At 48.4% G+C, this 19224-nt stretch overlaps 4 protein-coding genes across 5 annotated transcripts in view; all 4 read right to left on the reverse strand.

Moving 5' to 3' along the window:
* Positions 1–19224, reverse strand: part of LOC100562976 (zinc finger protein 658B) — a 488523-nt gene that overhangs the window by 382854 nt on the left and 86445 nt on the right. The window lies entirely within an intron of this gene.
* Positions 1–19224, reverse strand: part of LOC134296944 (zinc finger protein 239-like) — a 74884-nt gene that overhangs the window by 21740 nt on the left and 33920 nt on the right. The window lies entirely within an intron of this gene.
* LOC134296957 (zinc finger protein 24-like) overlaps positions 14001–19224 on the reverse strand; it is a 206608-nt gene continuing 201384 nt past the window's right edge. Inside the window, exon 3 of the mRNA XM_062973168.1 lies at positions 14001–14342. Coding sequence (XP_062829238.1) covers positions 14326–14342 — 17 coding nt within the window. The 3' untranslated portion in view covers positions 14001–14325. The remainder of the gene's footprint in view (positions 14343–19224) is intronic.
* LOC134292312 (zinc finger protein 883-like) overlaps positions 14819–19224 on the reverse strand; it is a 38331-nt gene continuing 33925 nt past the window's right edge. For both annotated transcript variants that reach the window (XM_062973054.1, XM_062973055.1), the window contains exon 3: positions 14819–17504. In XM_062973054.1, coding sequence (XP_062829124.1) covers positions 15372–17291 — 1920 coding nt within the window. In that variant the 5' untranslated portion in view covers positions 17292–17504 and the 3' untranslated portion in view covers positions 14819–15371. The remainder of the gene's footprint in view (positions 17505–19224) is intronic.

Consider the following 19224-nt stretch of genomic DNA (forward strand, 5'->3'; position numbering starts at 1 on the left):
GACTGTGGTTGTTATTCCCATCAGCAGGGCCTGCGGGCAGGAATGGCAGGGGCAGCATCCACATCCAGAGACCCCGTCAGTGGTGGATCCGGACCAAACAGCCATGACTGTGGAACACCAACAAACCGCAGTCATGCTGAAAGGCCATTCCTCTTGACCCCCCCCCTGCATGATCTAACATCATAATATTAACTATTAAGGGGCCGGGCTGTGGCACAGCTGGCTAGTAACCAGCTGCTATAAATCACTACTGACCGAGAGGTAATGAGTTTGAAGCCCAGGTCGGGTTAAGCCTCCGACCATTAAAAGTCCCGGCTTGCTGTTGACCTATGCAGCCCCGAAAGACAGTTGCACCTGTCAATTAGGGAAATTTAGGGACGCTTTATGCGGGAGGCTAATTTACAACACCATAAAAAAACTGCCAGCAAAACACGAGGAAAGGAATGAGGAAGTACAGCCACTTCTGGACGGTGAAGCAACAGCTCCCCCTGTGGCTGGAATCGTGAAGCTGGAAAAATGTTAAAAATCCCTCTGAGTTTGTCTAATGTATGTTGTTTGTCTGTTGGCATTGAATGTTTGCTGTCAGCTCACCACAGCCGCTCCTGAATGAACACACGAGACTCTCTGTGATATCACCAGAAACTTTACTGCAGGAAACATAAACATCAGAAAAGCCAAGAATGGGAGGCTCCGGCCAACCATCCTTTATATACCCTCCCCCTCATTTGAAAAGTCTCTTCCCGCTCAGCAAAACCCCGCGCAGATTCCCCGCCAAGTCCAGCAGCCGTTTCTTCTCCGAGTCCTGAGCCGCAGGTGTCTTATCAATGTCAGTGACCCTGAAACTCAGAGCCACATCCAGGCTCTAGTAGCAGGGTTCTGACATGGCGTCCTCCTCCCCTTCGTCCTGGAAGGAAAAGATTAAACACAACTATTGTTCTCCGCTGTCCAGAGTTCCTTTATACTTTTTTAACAGGCTGCAATGGAATACCGGGTGTACCTTTCCTAGGTCCTTGGGTAGCCTCAGCTCATAGGTCACTTCGTTTATTCTTTTCGCTACCCTGAACGGCCCTATATAGCGTGGAGCTAATTTCTTAGATGGGAACCCCAATTTCAGGTTTTTTGTGCTCAGCCAAACCAGATCCCCTTCGCCCAATTTGTCCCCCTCTCGGCGCCTACGATCTGCAAAGAGCTTATACTTCTTTTGTGTTTCCCGCAATGCCTCCACCACGGTCTGCCACCCTTGCTTAATTTTGGCCGGCCATTCCTTGTCGGTCTGGCCCTCTCCTTCCTTCCACTCGGGTAGCCTGGGGAAAGGTGCCACCTCCTGTCCATATACTATTTCGAATGGGGCACGACCTGTGGCCGAATGTACGGCCCCGTTAAAAGCCATCTCAGCAAACGGAAGAAGGTCCGCCCAATCGTCCTGTCTATAATTGGTGTACATCCTCAAGAATTGGCACAGTGTCTGTTGGGTACGTTCGACCCCCCCGTTGGTTGCGGGATGAAAAGCCGAGCTCAGATTCCTTTCCGCTCCTAACAGCTGTAAGAATTTTCCCCAAAATTTTGCAGTGAATTGGACTCCCCGGTCGCTAATTATTTTGTCGGGACACCCATGTAGGCGATATACATGCTTCACATACAAGTCAGCAAGCTTTTCAGCCGAGGGGAGTTTTGGCAGGGCCACAAAGTGTGCCTGTTTTGAGAATAGATCCAATATTGTCCAAATGTATCTGTGGCCTCTGCTGGGGGGTAGTTCGCCTACAAAATCCATTGCCACGCATTCCCATGGCCTCATGGGCTCCACCACCTTCTGCAATAGCCCCTGGGGCTTCCCAGGTGGTGTTTTGCCCTCTGCACATAATTCACACTGCGTGACGTACCCCCTGGCGTCTTTCCTCATTCCGGGCCACCAGCATCGTTTGGCCAACAGTTTAATAGTCCTGGTGGGGCCTAGATGACCTGCACCCTTGTTATCGTGGCATTTCCTTAACATTTCTTGTCTTAAACATTCAGGAATATACAATTTCTTATTAACAAACACCAAATCCCCACACAGTTCTCCCTGTTCTTTGTTCGTTTGTAACCATTTGTCCATTCCATATGCTCGCTTCAACTCTTCCTCCCATATTTCTCCTCCCCCCGTGGAAATGGCAGTACGTTTGTTTTCTTTGGCCGCTTGTGCTCGAGTCAGTACTGCCAGGCCCCATTGCTTATCTAGGAAAAGGCTCCCCTCAGATTCCTGAATTCCTCCCCCGTGCTGAGGCATCCGAGAGAGAGCGTCAGCGAGTATGTTGTGTTTCCCCTGGAAGAACTTGAGTCTGAAATCAAAACGGCTGAAATATTGGGCCCATCTAATCTGCTTCGCTGATAGTTTACGAGGGGATCTCAGATACTGTAAATTTCTATGATCAGTCCACACCTCAAACGGTGTTCCACTTCCTTCCAGAAAGTGTCTCCAGCACTCTAGTGCTTTCAGAATCGCTAAGGCTTCTCTCTCCCAAATCGGCCAGTTTTTTTCTGTATCGCTAAACTTTTTCGACAGATAGCCACATGGCTTCAGGTTCCCCCCCTCGTCTTTCTGCAGCAGAACTGCCCCATATGCCCGGTCTGACGCATCGCAATGTAGTACAAAGGCCTTAGACATATCAGGGTGCTGTAGGACAGGCTCCTCAGTAAAACGCTTTTTAAGGGCTTCGAAAGCTTCCTGGCATTCTATTGTCCAGGTCAGTTTGGCCCCTGGGGCCTTCACTTTGGCTGTTTCTCCCCTGCCTTTAGTCTTTAACAAATCCGTTAACGGCAAAGTGAGGCGCGCAAAGTCCTTGATAAATGTTCTATAGAAGTTTGCGAACCCCAGGAAGGATTGCAGCTGCTTCCGTGTTCTGGGGGCTTCCCACCCCCTTACGTCTTCCACCTTCGCAGGGTCCATCGCCACTCCCTGGGAGGAAATCCTATACCCCAGAAAGTCTATCTGGTCTTTATTGAACTCGCACTTGGCAAGCTTCGCATACAGCTTCGCTTCCCTCAACTTTTGTAGGACTTCCCTGACTAGTTCTACGTGTTGCTCCTTAGTCCGAGACATTATCAATATGTCATCTAAAAAAATAAAGACTCCCTTGTACAATAATGGATGCAACACTTCGTTGATTAATTGCATGAACGCGGCCCCTCCCCCGCATAAACCGAATGGGAGCACACAATAGTTGAATAATCCGAAGGCGCAGGAGAAGGCCGTCTTCCACCTGTCCTCTGGTTTGATCTGCAATTTATGGTAAGCCTCAATTAAATCTAATTTAGTGAATATCTGTCCCTCCGATAACTGGGCGATCAAGTCCTTCACTAAGGGTAGAGGGTATTTATTTACAGTACTGATTGCATTCAGGCCCCTGTAGTCAATGCAGAGCCTCAGCGTTTGGTCCTTTTTCCGCCTAAACAACACAGGTGCCCCTAAAGGGGAGTTCGAAGGTTCTATGAAACCCCTCGCTAGGTTTTTATCAATGTACTTTCTCAGTTCCTCCTTTTCCCTAGCCGACATCGGGTATATCTTTGCCTTGGGAAGCTCTGCTCCTGGGACTAGCTCTATTTTCACTTCAACTCTCCGCTTCGGTGGGAAATTGTCTGCTTCCTTCTCGTCAAACACGTCCACAAAATCCCGATACTCTGGGGGTAATTTATCTGCCAGTTCTGCTATTCTGATAGAGTCTTCCTCCCCCCTTTTCCCCGACTCCCTCTCAACTTCCTGGCTCCCTTCTTCCAAACTCATCCCGAAAATCATGCTCTTATCCTCCCAGTTGATTTGCGGGTTGGCTTGCCCCAGCCACGGCATGCCTAGTATAACATTATAGCTGGCTATTTGTGATATCACAAATGACACCTTTCCTTCCCAACTCCCTATCTTACACTTTACATCTTTGGCACTGTATCTAGCTAACGATCCTGATGCTGTGGATCCATCCAACTGCGAAAATGCTATTGGGGATTCTAGGTTCGTTCTTTCGCATCCCAATCCCTCGGCTAATTCAGGGGAAATGATGTTCCTGGAACATCCACAATCCACAAACGCTTTGCAGGTTGCTTGTTTGCTGCCATTTTCAAGCTGAATGGGGACCACTATCATGGCTTTGTCCTGACTTACCAACCCCCCCGAATGGTGCCTCATCGGTGTTTCTTCCTCGGCGCGTTTTCCTGCCACGGCTCTTGGTTTGGGCTGGCCTCCGCTTTCCCCTTTTCTCTGCCAGCACTCGGCAGCTCTGTGGCCCAACCGGCCGCACACAAAGCAGCCACTCCTGCTGGCGCTCACGTTCCCTGTCGGCTCCGCTCTCCTCCCGGCTGGGGCTGATCCCTCCTTCCGGCTCCCCTCTTTCATCTGCGGCCGTTGCTGTAGCGCTCCTCGGTGCCTCCTCGCCTGGGCCAGCGATGTCTCGACGCGCCCCGCCAGCTGAATCCATCCGCGCAGTGTGTCAGGCTCATCACGATGCACCGCCCAGGAGAGAATCTCCCGCCTGAGCCCCTCTTTGAAGAGTTCCATCTTTGTCACTGCAGACCATTCCGGCACCTTTTCGGCGAGGCATTGGAACTCCTCTGCATACTCAGATACCGACCTCTGCCCCTGGGAGACGGTCTTCAACTTCTCCCTCGCCCGGATCTGCTCCAATGGATCTCGGAAACGGGTCTCCAGGGCCCCCATAAAGCGTCGGACTGACCCCAGACATGGGTCGCGCCGCGCGTGCAGCTGAACGTACCAGCTAGCCGCTCCCCTCTTCAACACTGCACCAATGGCCCGTATCCAGCTGGATTCCGTTCTAAAAGTGTGAGCATTGTCCTCCATATAGCCCCTCACCGTGGTAAGGAAAAAATCCAGTTCAGAGGACTCTCCCCCAAACTCGATCCTTAGTTCCTCTCGTCTCGGTAGGGGTCCCTGTGGTGGCAATCCCCAATTCTCCGCCCGTCGCAAGCCCCCTTGCGGACCAGTGGGCCCCGCTGCTGTTTCTCTTTGCCCTGTGCCACGCCCGGCATTCGCCAGGGGCACTAGGGTCTCAGCTGGGAGCGTAGCCGGGATTCTCGGAGGCTTTTCCCCTTCGTCGTCACTCTCCTCCACCCGCGTCAGGCTTGTTTGGGTCTTGGGCCGGGCGCCGGGCTCCTTTCGCATTTCCCTTCCCTTCGGTGCTGGAAGGTCTGCAAAGCCCTGGCTGCTTCCCACGCTCACGTCCCACATTGAGCCAGCCCGAAGTTCCCTTCCTCTCTCTGGCTCCGCCAAAAACGCCAGGCGCTCCATCGCCCTCGACATCACTGCCAGGGTGGTCTCCATCGCCGACATCCTCTCCTCCAGAAACACCATCCTTTGTGGGCCTGGGGAAGGTGAACCTTTCTCTCCTCCGGTGCTGTCTCCCCGCACCACTCCACGCCTCTGGGTTACCCCATTTGGCTGGGCATAAGCGGTGGATGACGCCAGGGCCGCCAGCTGGTGGAACTCAGCGTCCGGCTCGGGAGTGGCCCTTCCCGACCTTCCTCCTCCTGCGCCCAAGAGCTCTTCATCCTCCACTTGCATGTTACACCTCACCGCTACAGCGGGATGGTGTCTATATTCTTGGCTTAGTGTCAGCTCACCACAGCCGCTCCTGAATGAACACACGAGACTCTCTGTGATATCACCAGAAACTTTACTGCAGGAAACATAAACATCAGAAAAGCCAAGAATGGGAGACTCCGGCCAACCATCCTTTATATACCCTCCCCCTCATTTGAAAAGTCTCTTCCCGCTCAGTAAAACCCCGCGTAAATTCCCCGCCAAGTCCAGCAGCCGTTTCTTCTCCGAGTCCTGAGACGCAGGTGTCTTATCAATGTCAGTGACCCTGAAACTCAGAGCCACATACAGGCTCTAGTAGCAGGGTTCTGACAGTTTGCCATATATGTGTTCATTGTAATCCGCCCTGAGTCCCCTTCGGGGTGAGAAAGAAGGGCGGAATATAAATACTGTAAACAAATAAATAAGGTTCCATCGGAACCGTGAGTCTGCCCTGCTGTGAACACTGACTAACAACATTGAATGTTGCTGCCATAACGAATGTTCTCTGCTGCTAAATTTAATTCTACCTCAATTGGTCCTGTGTTGGGACTTTATGAAATTACACTGAAGGCACTCGCCCATCAATTATAATACCTCATAGCCTGCTTTGCACTTTAGTTTTAAATCGAGTCCCTATACTCATGCTGCTCCTGCACCCTTTGCACTTGGCAACTGCATTTGCATTTTGTGCCTTAGGGTGCTGGAGGGTTGTGGGGACGGCAGGGTGGAGGGCGGTAATGGGTGGGGGAGAAAGCCAATTACAGTAGAACCTCGGTAGTCCAAGTTAAACAGGCCAACCTCAGCTTGGTCAAGCCAGATCACTCGGATTGCCAGGTTTCCTCTCCCTTTGGCGGCCGCTTGGACCCAGGGAAGAGGAAACCTCTCCGTTCGGCGGGCGTTTGGGCCAGCATTGAGTGGGTGAAGGGGGAGGGCGGCAAAAGCGTGGCGAAGGAGCCAGCCGTGTGTGTTGCTAGGTAGATAGCAAGCTACCTAGCAACACGCAGGGGGCACCTCCCAAGGGGCGAGCGCCCTGTGCGTGTTGCTAGGTAGCTTGCTATCTGTCTAGCAACAGGCACACCTAGCCAGCCAGCGAGCAGGTGAACGGGGGGGGGGGGCCTTTGCAGCCCCTCCCTGTTCACCTGCTCGGATTGCACGGAGGCTCGAACGAGCACGGTTTTACTGTACCAAGAAAAGTGGATAAGTGAGACTCTACGGTACTTGTTTCTATTTGTAAGCTGCCCTGAGTCCCCCCTTGGGGGTGAGAAGGTCGGGATAAAAATGCTGAAACAAACAAACAAATAAATAAACAATGTGGCACAACCCCCCCCCCCCCCCCAATGACCCACTCTAAGTCCAGGTAGGGTTTAGTGGAGGGTGGACCCAGGATGATGGCACGGGAAGTACATACACTCACATCCAAAGACCACTGCAAATCCCATCAGTGCTGGATCTGGACGAAATGCAGCACACAGACCCCGACCAATTTTTTCAGAGCTATAACTCACCCACATCCAGAGAGCACTGTGAACCAAAGTGACCATGATTCTGGACCAAACGTGACACCCATTACCAACAAGATCAGCTTTGAGTATTTACAGAGTTTGAGGGAAACTGACCCACAATGTGGGCAGTTGCAGTTCACCCACTAGGAAAGAGCTCTATACACAACACCCACAATACTTTGAATGCATTTTCTCTGCTTCTTGGCAGAATGGGGTTGGACTGGATGGCCCACGGGGTCTCTTCGAACGCTATTTTTCTAGGATTCTAGAATGGATCTGGACACACGTAACCATGATTATCAACTCTAAAAGTGTGGATTGTGGAGAATTGACCCATGATGTTGGGAGATTACGATTTCCCAGAGTCAAAGGGGGGCAAAGACAGGTGACGGTGGGAGGAGGAGCTTACCCACATCCTTAGGCGTTTTCTAAAAACCCAAAAACAAGGACTTCTTCAGGTATGAATCACCACAAAAGACATAACACGGGCATCGCTGGGTATCTAAGCTGCTAGAAAATGAAACCAAGTCATCCAATACTGAAATCCAGACCCGAATCCACTCCCCATTTCATCATCTTTCCAAAAATTGATAATTTAATTGATAATAATAGTTTTATTGATAATTGATGTTTTATTGGTATAATTGTTTTATTGTTGTATTATTGATATTTGATTGTTTTATCGGGCTAGGCCTCATGTAAGCCACCCCGAGTCCCTTCGGGGAGATGGGGCGGGGTATAAAAATAAAGTTATTATTATTATTATTATTATTATTATTATTATTATTATTATTAAAAATTACCTGCGGAGGATGCTCTGGCTGGTGATGCTGCTTGGAGCAGAATGGGGCTGGACTCCACGACCCATGGGATCAAGGGTTTCATGCGAAAGAACACACCTCCTCCTCCTCCTCCTGTGATCGAGGTGACCCCCCCCCCCCAGGACTTTGTAAAAGATAGTTCAAAAATCAAGACTTTATGTTCTATATTCCATATATTTATAGTAGAAGGTGATTGAGACTTTTTACTGGAGTTTACTGTGGATTATCCCTGCACTCTGAGGCAAGAGATAACAACTCCATGAATTGTGAAATCATGCTGCTAAAACTCCACTTTTATGAATTTCCATATTTGGGTTCCCCAGATGTTGTGAACTTCGTTCTTATCAAATGTTTTCAATTGTTTATATCATTCATGATTCCCCTTTAGGCAATGTAACTCACCTTTATGGATTCTCCCTTATTTCCTTGAAATCTATCTATCTGCCTATATGTATTTGTACTCTTTGGGATCCCCGGAAAATATGTGTTTTTCCCAGCTGGGTTTATGTTCCAACTTTATTTTATTTTTCATTTTATTTCATATAATTGTCAAATCATGAAATCAAATGGGAAATATTTTGACCCCAACATGAACCCCAGCTCCTATGACCCAGGTTTACCTTCCCCAAAACAAAAGGATAATCTGCCACAGTTTAACCCAATCTAATTCAGATTGCATGGACAATATAAGGCTTGAGTCCTAAAGGTGATTCGCCCCCAAGGCAAACATTGTCATATCTCATCCTAAGGAAACTCCAGGACATCTCAGGAAGACGCCCTGCTGCGCCCATTGCCACCCATCCTTACTTCCCCCTGACACCTTAAGGCATATCTGAAATCAGTGTACATGACAGGGACCCCTGATGACTGTCATTAATCCCTTTAGAAATCGGCCGGGCAAGGACTAATCTGATATTTCCTGCCCTGTCACTTCATTGTTTCAATAACTCCCGCCTTCTCCCTCCTGATTGGCTCGAGTGGGGACAAAAAGCAGCTCCCTATTGGGCCAACAGAGCAAGGCGGGAAACGAAAGCCCGCCTCATTCAACCTTCTAGCCTATCCGCGATCAGATAGGCGGGGGAGCGGGGCGGGAAATTCAAAGGGCTGTCAGACCGAAACATTGTATAAATATGGCTTTATTTGAAACATATGATACACTAGTAGACTGAATGATAGCTACTGGTGTCCTTTTCAGCTGAATCGCTCAATAAAGACTCCTTGGCGGATTTTCCTTCATCTTTGGCGGACCTTCTTCATTTTGGCTCCAGGTTGTATTGCGGCTCATATTCTCTTATCGGCTCCGCCAAGGTCCGTTCCCTCAGGACCGGATCGGTTCTCTCCTTAAGGGGCCCGATCCCCTAAAAACGCGGTCGACAACATAATTTGGCTTTACCACGAAGGGACTTGCTTGGAAGTTCCAAAAATCAATTTCTAGGCTAAAATTCCAAGCGGCGACCTTGGTCCAGATATTCTGGAACAGGTTGGGGAGAGAAACGGCTGCAAGGAGGGCCCTCCGACCAACAATTTGACCTCATTTCACATCCAAATTTCTCTGGCAGTCCCTTTCTCTCTCTAGATCTGATTCAGGGTACTGAACAAAGGAGCCAGATAGGAGGAAGCAGATTTTTAGCTCCTCGAAGGAAAGACGCCAACGTGAAACAGGGGACGCCCTGAAAAAAAGGGAACCGGCTCCGTTGTTGAGACCCAGGTGGGCGGAGCTCTGGAGGTATTGCACTTCGGATCAGGGCTCGGTAACAAATTCCTGGTGAAACGCGGGAACATCTGGCACCTGGAGGCGTGTGAGAACAGTCTGGCTTGCAGATTACAGGTTCAAGGATCGTGGGGTAGGGGAACGGTTGTGTTCCCGGGGCACCTGCGGATTCCACGAACGCCAGCCATTCAGCCTTGGTGGAAGGAACTCTTGGAAGGACGAGCTGCATCTGGCCGGTTGGGTGAGTCGTTACTCCATTAACTGTCAGTGTAGGCAGGGGCTGAGCCAAGGATGGGTGTTTGTTCAGCACGTCTAGGGTGTCCCACCCCAGCAGACATCCCCAGGGATTCTCCATTGGGCAAGATCCTGGCCAATTGGGGTGGGCTTGCATCGAAAAGCATGGTGCAGGCCAGGTTGGGCTAACTCAGCGCGCATAAGTGGCCCCTCGTGGCCCTTGAAGGGGGAACAGCTTGCCCCCCCCCCCACTTGAGTCGCCGAATTCGGAGTGTTGACCTAAGGTGACTCACCATGGGGAGGGCAGGTGGTTCCAGCTTGCTTATGCCGCGATGTTCATGGCCCTAAAGCCAGGGAGATAATTGGAGGGGGGAGGGGGTCCACGTCTTCCCATGCAGAGATTTGGGCTCCAAAAACAACCCCCCCCAAAGATTCCTCTCTAGACCCTTTCCCCTTACCCCCTCCTCCAGAGGATTTTCTGGACACATTTGCTTGCCTTCTCCCCCCACCCCATCAGCCCAGGCCCTCTGCCCCATCCCTATCCCTACTTTTTCTCCTCACCCTGAGTCCTACACTGATCTAGGACTCCCAAATTGGCCTTCCAAGGGAACCCTTGCTTCAGGGATCCCCCCCCCCAAGAAATTCCCCTCCAGAGAGTTCAGCCCAGTCTAACGTGAAGGAGGGCTCCCAGCCCCCTCCCCTCTCACCCCGAAACACACCTGATCCAAAACACTGTTCCTCTTCTCAAGTCACACTCTCTCAGCCCCCATCCCAGCCGTTCCTTTGAAGCCTGATGCCCCCCCCCCCCAAATTGTATCTGCCCCTGCCACTCAACTCCTGCCACATTCTGAGTTTTCCTCAGATGGGAAGAATCGCCCCACCATCCCCCTCCTTCTCTTGCCCCCACCAGGCTCTCTCTCTCTCTCTCTCTCTCTCTCTCTCTCTCTGCGCTCATTCATCTCTTGGAGAGAGAGGAGAAGGAGGGGCTGCGGGGAGATTGTGCAAAGAGGACACTTTTTTTCTCTTCCTGTTTTTGGAGGGGCAAAGGGGGGAGAAGATTCAGTCCTGAAGCCTGCCACCAAGATCTATAGTTCTCCAAGGATCGCTTCCTTCTTTCAAATCAAATCTTCTCCAACTTGATATTCTGCCTTGCCTACCCTCAAATTGCACCCTTTTTTTTTCTTTTCTCTCTCTCTCTCTTCCCCGGCCTGAGTGAAAATCTCTCTCTCTCTCTCAAATCTCAAATCCATTTCTCCTCTCCTTCCTCTCTTCTCACCTTTTAAAATCCCTTATTTCCCTTTGTTCCCATTTTCTAGACACTATCCCTAAGATTTTACCTCAGTGTTGTCTTATATTTCCTTTGGTCCTTACAAAAGGGGGGAGGGGGGCCATTCCTTTAGCCGCTTCTGTTTCTTAATTTCCCCTTTTCTTTCTCTCCCATCTGGGAAGCATGGCAAAGGATTTGGGTGGGGGAGGGGGACTCCCAGAAAAGTGTTGGTTAAATTTTGTGTGTTTATGTAATGTGTGGGCTGTAAACTCTTCTCTACTCATCCCTTTGCCTTAAAAGCCACCAGTGATATATAGTTTTCTGGGAAGGAGGGCTGGAATGGACTAGCTTAGTGCTATGCTCTCTCTCTCTCTCTCTCTTCTTCTGTGCCATCTCACCTCCCTATTTTCAAAGGTTCAAGCCCTAATATTTTGTGACCCCCCCCCAGAGAAATCCTGCTGCTTCTGTGGTTTTAACTTTTTCTTGTCTCTCTCTTCTCAAACCTCCCTTATCTTAGGGACAAAGGGGGGTGGAAGAATGCATGTATTTTTCTATATGTGAGTTTTTTTTCTCTCTCTCTCTCCCTTCCACTTCATGTTTTCCTAGGCCAAAATGCGCTTCAACATTCTCCTTTTTCAAAGCTTTCTCTCCCCCCTTCCTTCCCCTGTGAAGGGAACTCCCAGCATCCCCATTTCTCCTTATAAACATACAGTCAAAATCCTGGTTTACTTTTATAGTAAAGGCACTCTTTCACTCTCCACAGTTCCCCAACAATCTCCTTTCTTCCTTTCGGGTCCTTCTCCCTCCCTTTCCCTGAGTGCATGCGTGTGAATGTTTTAAAAATCCCTCTAACTGCCTTTAAATATGAGGGGGGCAGTACAGAGTCCAGGGGACCTTCCAGGCACAGCTGAAGAGATCCAGAGGACCGGACCCAACCACCTGACTGAGGACATCAGACCAGACTGCAAGACCCATAATCCATACCTGCCACCATGAACAGTTCTAAGACCTGGGTAGGGGCTCTCGGAGTGCGCTGTGGATTTCATGCAGCAGCTAGAACCCAGAGGCCATTGGAGATGGTCCTGTGAGGGTAAGCCCGGACCCCCAGTCACCCAGAAGAGACAGCCCCACCTGGGGCTGATCTGAGACCCCCACAGGGGAAGCAGCCCCATCTGCCTGGCTCAGGGGCTAGAGACTAAGACACTGCTGAAAGGATTCTTGCACATGGCAGGCTTTTATGGCCAGACCACCGTATGGTGCCCTCCAGCTGGCCTGGTTCTGCCCTGGCAAAGGGCTACTGAGTGCAGGTCTGCCTTTGACGCTGCCAAGGATGCCCTCATGACATCACCAGGGGACAGAATTGGCCGCCATGGCAGAAGATGTCCCAGAAGAAGTGAACAGGACTCTACCAGTGACCACCATGAGGGAAGGATGTTCCGCCCTCACCAGAGCTGTGCCAAAGAAGGACCCCAGGACTGCTGGAGCCCTCACAAGGTATGAGTGACTTCCCTGACTAACCCCACCACGGGAGGGAGGGGGGGCTTATAATCTGTCCTTAGTTTCCCTAGGCACTCTCTCCTTTCCGTCTCCTCTGTTGGAGTGCTGGACCTGCCTGCAGTCACCAGGAGGCGCAGAAGCTGTGCCCAGTTGCCCCCAGCTGCCAACTACAAAGGGGGGCCCAAGCTGCAGCCAAGAAAAGGCAGCCAAATGGGAGTACTGCATCACAGCCTCCATCATCCCCAGCCCTCACCACCTCCACCTTCATGCTCCATTTCCCATGACTCCAGACCAAGGGACATCTGTTTCAACACCATGGGATCACCCACCACTGACTGAACCTCAGCTTTCACCTCTTCAAGCTCCTGCCCTCCAACAAAAAGGCACAATCTGATCTACCAAGGCAGAGGCCCTGCATGCAGTGAAATGTCGGGGCTTTGGGAAATGTTCATAGCCATTTCCAAGCCCCGAAGGGGGGGAAATGTGATCGAGGTGACCACCCCCCCCCCAGGACTTTGTAAAAGATAGTTCAAAAATCAAGACTTTATGTTCTATATTCCATATATTTATAGTAGAAGATGATTGAGACTTTTTACTGGAGTTTACTGTGGATTATCCCTGCACTCTGAGGCAAGAGATAACAACTCCATGAATTGTGAAATCATGCTGCTAAAACTCCACTTTTATGAATTTCCATATTTGGGTTCCCCAGATGTTGTGAACTTCGTTCTTATCAAATGTTTTCAATTGTTTATATCATTCATGATTCCCCTTTAGGCAATGTAACTCACCTTTATGGATTCTCCCTTATTTCCTTGAAATCTATCTATCTGCCTATATGTATTTGTACTCTTTGGGATCCCCGGAAAATATGTGTTTTTCCCAGCTGGGTTTATGTTCCAACTTTATTTTATTTTTCATTTTATTTCATATAATTGTCAAATCATGAAATCAAATGGGAAATATTTTGACCCCAACATGAACCCCAGCTCCTATGACCCAGGTTTACCTTCCCCAAAACAAAAGGATAATCTGCCACAGTTTAACCCAATCTAATTCAGATTGCATGGACAATATAAGGCTTGAGTCCTAAAGGTGATTCGCCCCCAAGGCAAACATTGTCATATCTCATCCTAAGGAAACTCCAGGACATCTCAGGAAGACGCCCTGCTGCGCCCATTGCCACCCATCCTTACTTCCCCCTGACACCTTAAGGCATATCTGAAATCAGTGTACATGACAGGGACCCCTGATGACTGTCATTAATCCCTTTAGAAATCGGCCGGGCAAGGACTAATCTGATATTTCCTGCCCTGTCACTTCATTGTTTCAATAACTCCCGCCTTCTCCCTCCTGATTGGCTCGAGTGGGGACAAAAAGCAGCTCTCTATTGGGCCAACAGAGCAAGGCGGGAAACGAAAGCCCGCCTCGTTCAACCTTCTAGCCTATCCGCGATCAGATAGGCGGGGGAGCGGGGCGGGAAATTCAAAGGGCTGTCAGACCGAAACATTGTATAAATATGGCTTTATTTGAAACATATGATACACTAGTAGACTGAATGATAGCTACTGGTGTCCTTTTCAGCTGAATCGCTCAATAAAGACTCCTTGGCGGATTTTCCTTCATCTTTGGCGGACCTTCTTCATTTTGGCTCCAGGTTGTATTGCGGCTCATATTCTCTTATCGGCTCCGCCAAGGTCCGTTCCCTCAGGACCGGATCGGTTCTCTCCTTAAGGGGCCCGATCCCCTAAAAACGCGGTCGACAACACTCCCAGCTTTTGCGCTGAGGGGCTCATCATCCTCAGACCATACAGGAACAAACAACCAAAGCACCCCCATCAGAAGACCATGCTGTTTCTGCTTACAAACCTTTAGATGAGACTCTTATGGACTCCCAGTAGGAGCAGACTCCACTACTGAACTGCTCTTACCATCAGGAAATGCTTTCTATTGTGTAGGTGAGGCCTGCACAAGTGGTCAGTGTTAATGAGTGATGGAAGGAAAGGAGAAGCAGAGTAAAACACACACACAAGACCCCTGCTAGACAGGCAGGTGAATTCAGTCCTCTCACGGCCTCCTCCAGCTATACAATGGGACAGACTGTCTCATAGGCAAGGAGTGGATTCCAACCCCCAAAACACTGCAGAGTCCTGGTCACAGTTTCACAGCCTCTGGCCTTGTAAAGTAGTTCATCTCTTTGAATAAACACTCTTGAGTTCTGACTTTCATCCAAAGTCCTTGGAGGTTTTATTCTTGATTCAGTTGCTACTCAGAACTATTTACAGGTTTTCTCTTAATATACAAAGATACTCACAAACGCAAGAAGAACTTCACACAACAAGGATGGCGATGGATTACACATGCCGACAATTAGGGCAAGGCCTCTAACCAATGGCAGACAGGAAGTCACATGGCAGAGAAGGAAGGGCACATGGAAGCCACCCCCAATCTTCCTTCCGGAGGACAGGAAACGACTCGGGTGTCCCTCTAGGATCATCTTCTCTGTTTCCTTAACTATTTACAAGATCCCCCTCCTTTCCCTTTTCGAAACATTCCCTTATTCTTATTCTCTCAACCCCCTCCCCCCTCTTAAAAAATAAGAGTTTCCAAAATGGGCAACTCCAGCCTGGGAGTGGGAGTCAGGGAGGATTTGGAAAAGAAAACACACTGTTAAGGGAGGGGAAGAGGAAAGAGAAATATATAGTGCAAGCAATGGCTGGAAACAGCTGTAATAGAGTGGCGTCCAATACTTCTATCTTGTGGTCAGTTCTTTATCTTATTTGGACTGCCAACTTACTGGGCCGGCATCTATGAAGACCCTCTCTTCAACTCGAATGCATGCTAAACCTTGTGTGCAGCTCTTTCCACATTCCATGCCTTTATATGGTGTCTCCCTTGTGTGGTTCCTTTGATGGGTACGCAGACCCATACTGTTACTGAAACTCTTTCCACATTCAATGCATTTATGTGGCTTCTCCCCTGTATGTGTCCTTTGATGGGTACGCAGATTCCCACTGCGACTGAAACTCTTTCCACATTCCAGGCATTTATGTGGCTTCACCTTTGTGTGCGTCCTTTCATGAGAATGCAGATGTGCACTCTGGCTGAAGCTCTTTCCACATTCCATGCATTTATATGGCTTTTCCCCTGTATGGGTCCTTTGATGGGAAGACAGATGTCCACTCTGAGTGAAAATCTTTCCACATTCCATGCATTTATGTGGTTTCTCCCCTGTATGGGTCATTTGATGTGTTCGCAGATGTCCACTGTGACTGAAGCTCTTTCCACATTCCATGCATTTATGTGGCTTCTCCCCTGTATGCATCGTTTGATGGATACGTAGATTTCCACTATGACGGAAGCTCTTTCCACATTCTATGCATTTATGTGGCTCCTCTCCTGTGTGAGTCCTTTGATGGGCATGCAAACTCACACTGTGACTAAAACTCTTTCCACATTTCATGCAGTGATATGGCTTCTCACCTGTATGTGTCCTTAGATGGGTACGCAGATTCTCACTGCGACTGAAGGTCTTTCCACACTCCATGCAGTTGTGTGGTTTCTCCCCTGTATGTGTCCTTTGATGGGAACGCAGATTTCCACTGTGACTAAAACTTTTTCCACATTCCACGCATTTATGTAGCTTCACCCTTGTGTGGGTCCTTTCATGGGAAAGCAGATGTGCAGTCTGACTGAAGCTCTTTCCACATTGGATACATTTATATGGCTTTCCCCCTGTATGGGTCCTTTGATGGATACGTAGATTCCCAATACGACTGAAGCTCTTTCCACATTCTATGCATTTATGTGGCATCTCTCCTGTGTGGGTCCTTTGATGGGTACGCAAAGTCGCACTGTGACTAAAACTCTTTCCACATTCCATGCAGTGATGTGGCTTCTCCCCTGTGTGGGTCCTTTGATGGATACGCAGCTGCCCACTCTGAGTGAAGCTCTTTCCACATTCCATGCATTTATGTGGCTTCTCCTCTGTGTGGGTTCTTTGATGAGAATGCAGAGTTCCACTCTGACTGAAGCTCTTTCCACATTCCGTGCATTCAAACGGCTTCTCCCCTGTATGGGTCCTTTGATGGATACGCAGCTGCCCACTCTGAGTGAAGATCTTTCCACATTCCGTGCATTTATGTGGTTTCTCTCCTGTGTGGGTCCTTTGATGGGAACGCAAACTCGCATTGTGACTAAAGCTCTTGCCACATTCCATGCATTTATGTGGCTTATCCCCTGAATGGGTTCTTTGATGGATACGCAGAGTCACACTGTGACTGAAGCTCTTTCCACATTCCATGCATTTATGTGGCTTCTCCCTTGTGTGTGTCTTTTGATGGATATGCAGAGTTCCACTCTGAGTGAATGTCTTTCCACATTCAGTGCATTTATGTGGCTTCTCCCCTGTGTGCGTCCTTTGATGGGAACGCAGATGTCCACTCTGAATGAAGCTTTTTCCACATTCCATGCATTTATATGGCTTCTCTCCTGTATGAATTCGTTGATGGTAACGCAGATGTCCACTCTCACTGAAGCTCTTCCCACATTCCACACATTTATATGGCTTCTGTCCTGTATGAGTACGTTGGTGTTTAGTAAGATAACTTCTCCTAATGAAACATTTCCCACAGTCCATACAATTATGTAGCTTCTCCCCTGTGTGTGATTTTGAGAAAGAATTGGGATTTTCCATTCTGTTACATTTATGATTCAAATATTATGCCAGAAGTTTGTAGATATGTACTCCTGAACAGGACAAGATTTCCTCTTCTCAGTCTCTGTATTGCTGTAGTCTTCTTTTCTCTTTACCAAGCCACTCTTTTTACAGCACAATCCTCCCCTCTCCTTCATTTCAGACCTAAAGCAAAGAGCAAGGTATTCTTCACAAGGTTCATTGAGAGGTTACCTGCCAGAAAAATGAGAGGAAAATCTTATCAAGAGTAGAGTACAGAAAGATCTCATTGGACATGAAGAACAGTAGCCTAGTGCTGTAGCAAGCGCAGGGGAAAAGGAAAGAAAGACTGGCCCAACTCTGATGAACCCGTTGCCTGGTGAGAAGTAATTTAACACTTTCCCAACAAAGAACAATCTCTGCAAAAATGATAGTCTCCCAAGATTCTGTGTATGAGATTTTTTGCACTGCAATGTGTTAAAAGTGTTATCCAACCTGAGTGTAATCAGCACAGAAAGGGGCTATGGTTGCAATGTTCCAAACTCAGAATTTAAGTGACCACCTGTATGGACAGGCCATCCCAAGTGATCATCAGCCTTGGGAGAAAAGTATTTCATTGTCTTGTGTAGATTTTATGAATTGTAATGCTTTACATTTTAATTATGTATCAGTGTGGTTGTAAATTTGTTGATTTTATCATTTCAGATTTATGTATTATGTATATGTGGCACGTCACTGTATTTTGTTGGCCACCCCGAATCCCTTTAGGGAGATGGTGGTGGGGTAGAAATAAAATTTATTTTTATCATTATTTCTTCCAACTCAGGAAAAATATATTTTCCTGATCCTCTATCCCTGCAGCCTGATCCCTGCCCCACGTTTCTGAAGCAAGGCACCTGGAGACAATGAGAGCACATTAGGCTACAAGGTTCCTTGTCATATTGCATTCTTACTCAACAAAGGTAGGTAACTTCAGGCAGAACAAATGCAAAGAGAAAAACAAAGCAAAATGCAAACTCCACAAAAACAGAGACAGGGATGCAGAAGCACTGGGTGGAAGGCACTAAGCCTAGCAGCAGTACATGAAAAAGAAGGTGTACAGGAAACTGGTGGATGGACCCTCAGGGTGAGTGGGAATCCTGCTGCCCTCCAGATGTTTCTGCACTCCAACTCCTATCAACCCTTCTGTAAAGAAGTGTGTTTTTATTTTGATTTATAGATGTCATGTTTAATTTCGTTTTAAAAGTCATGTTTAACTATGTTTATAAGGGTAAGTATCAGTTACCAGTGCGTGGGGGATGGTAACCAGCTCAGCATTCTGAGGCAGGTTGCCATAGTAATGAGGGCGGAGCCAACTGCCGTTTGGAGGAGAAAAGGAGGGAATGTTTTAAAAACAGTTTAGTCTGTGATTTTTAGTCACAGGGAAGACACTGGTTCCAAGTTAGGGAAACCAGGGAAGCTCAGACCTCTAGTTGTGTCAAATTAAGCAAGTTGGGTGACTTGTTTATATTTATTTGTAGAGTCTGAGTAGTAAGGGGAAGCAATCCCAGTTAGATCCAAAGTGATTCAGTTGATAGCTTTGGTTGAAAAAGGAAAGGAGAAAGTATTTTGAAAGTGTATTCATCATAAGTTATATTTGCAACCATTATCTAAGTGCCTTTAAAGAAGTTACTTAACCACTAAGCTCTGTGCCTGAAATAAACTTATTATTGTTCTCCAACATCTAAGCCTCTGCCACACATATCTTAAACTAAGTAACGCTACCATTTAAAGTGAAATTGAATAAGAAGAAAAGGAAAAAGAAATTCCCCTCTGCCTGACATCTCCACATCCTCCTTAGTGTATTTAGGAAACCTCTTTAAGGCTAAATCACTAGGATTTTCACACAGAAAGACAGGGGATACTGGAGATCAACACCTTCCTCCAGTTCAGCAACACCTGGGGTGGGGTGGGA

This window comes from Anolis carolinensis, chromosome 2 (genome assembly GCF_035594765.1).
Source record: "Anolis carolinensis isolate JA03-04 chromosome 2, rAnoCar3.1.pri, whole genome shotgun sequence".
Lineage (NCBI taxonomy): Eukaryota > Metazoa > Chordata > Lepidosauria > Squamata > Dactyloidae > Anolis > Anolis carolinensis.